At 72.9% G+C, this 291-nt stretch overlaps 1 protein-coding gene across 1 annotated transcript in view; it reads right to left on the bottom strand.

Moving 5' to 3' along the window:
• The window catches only part of ETH_00040685 (uncharacterized protein), a gene marked incomplete at both ends in the record, with an annotated part of 2,392 nt that overhangs the window by 102 nt on the left and 1,999 nt on the right, over positions 1-291 (bottom strand). Inside the window, one exon of the mRNA XM_013374495.1 lies at positions 3-223. Within this exon, the coding sequence (XP_013229949.1) occupies positions 3-223 (221 nt within the window). The remainder of the gene's footprint in view (positions 1-2; positions 224-291) is intronic.

Raw genomic sequence — 291 nt, 5'->3', positions numbered from 1 at the left:
GTACACGGGGGGCCCCCCGGGGGCCCCCGAGGCCCCGGGGCCCCCGGGGGCCCCAAGGGCCCCCGGGGCCTCGCAGGGGCCCCTCAAAGGCCGCCCCTGGCGGGTGGGCCACAAGTAAAGGGCCTCGACTTCGACGAGAGGGAACTGCAGCAAAGCTGCCAGCACGAAGATTTCGTGCAAGTCCGTTGAGCGCGGGAGAAAGAGAGAAACGTTGGGCGCCACGCTGCAGCGCAGCAGCAGCAGCAGCAGCAGCAGCGGCAGCGGGGAAGGGGCTCGGTGGGACGCGCGGCG

The sequence above is a fragment of the Eimeria tenella genome, genomic scaffold (assembly GCF_000499545.2).
Source record: "Eimeria tenella Houghton genomic scaffold, Eth_scaff2095, whole genome shotgun sequence".
Taxonomy (NCBI): Eukaryota; Apicomplexa; class Conoidasida; order Eucoccidiorida; family Eimeriidae; genus Eimeria; species Eimeria tenella.
Note: the sequence above shows the minus strand (reverse complement) of the source record. Positions and strands in the feature narration are given on the sequence as shown.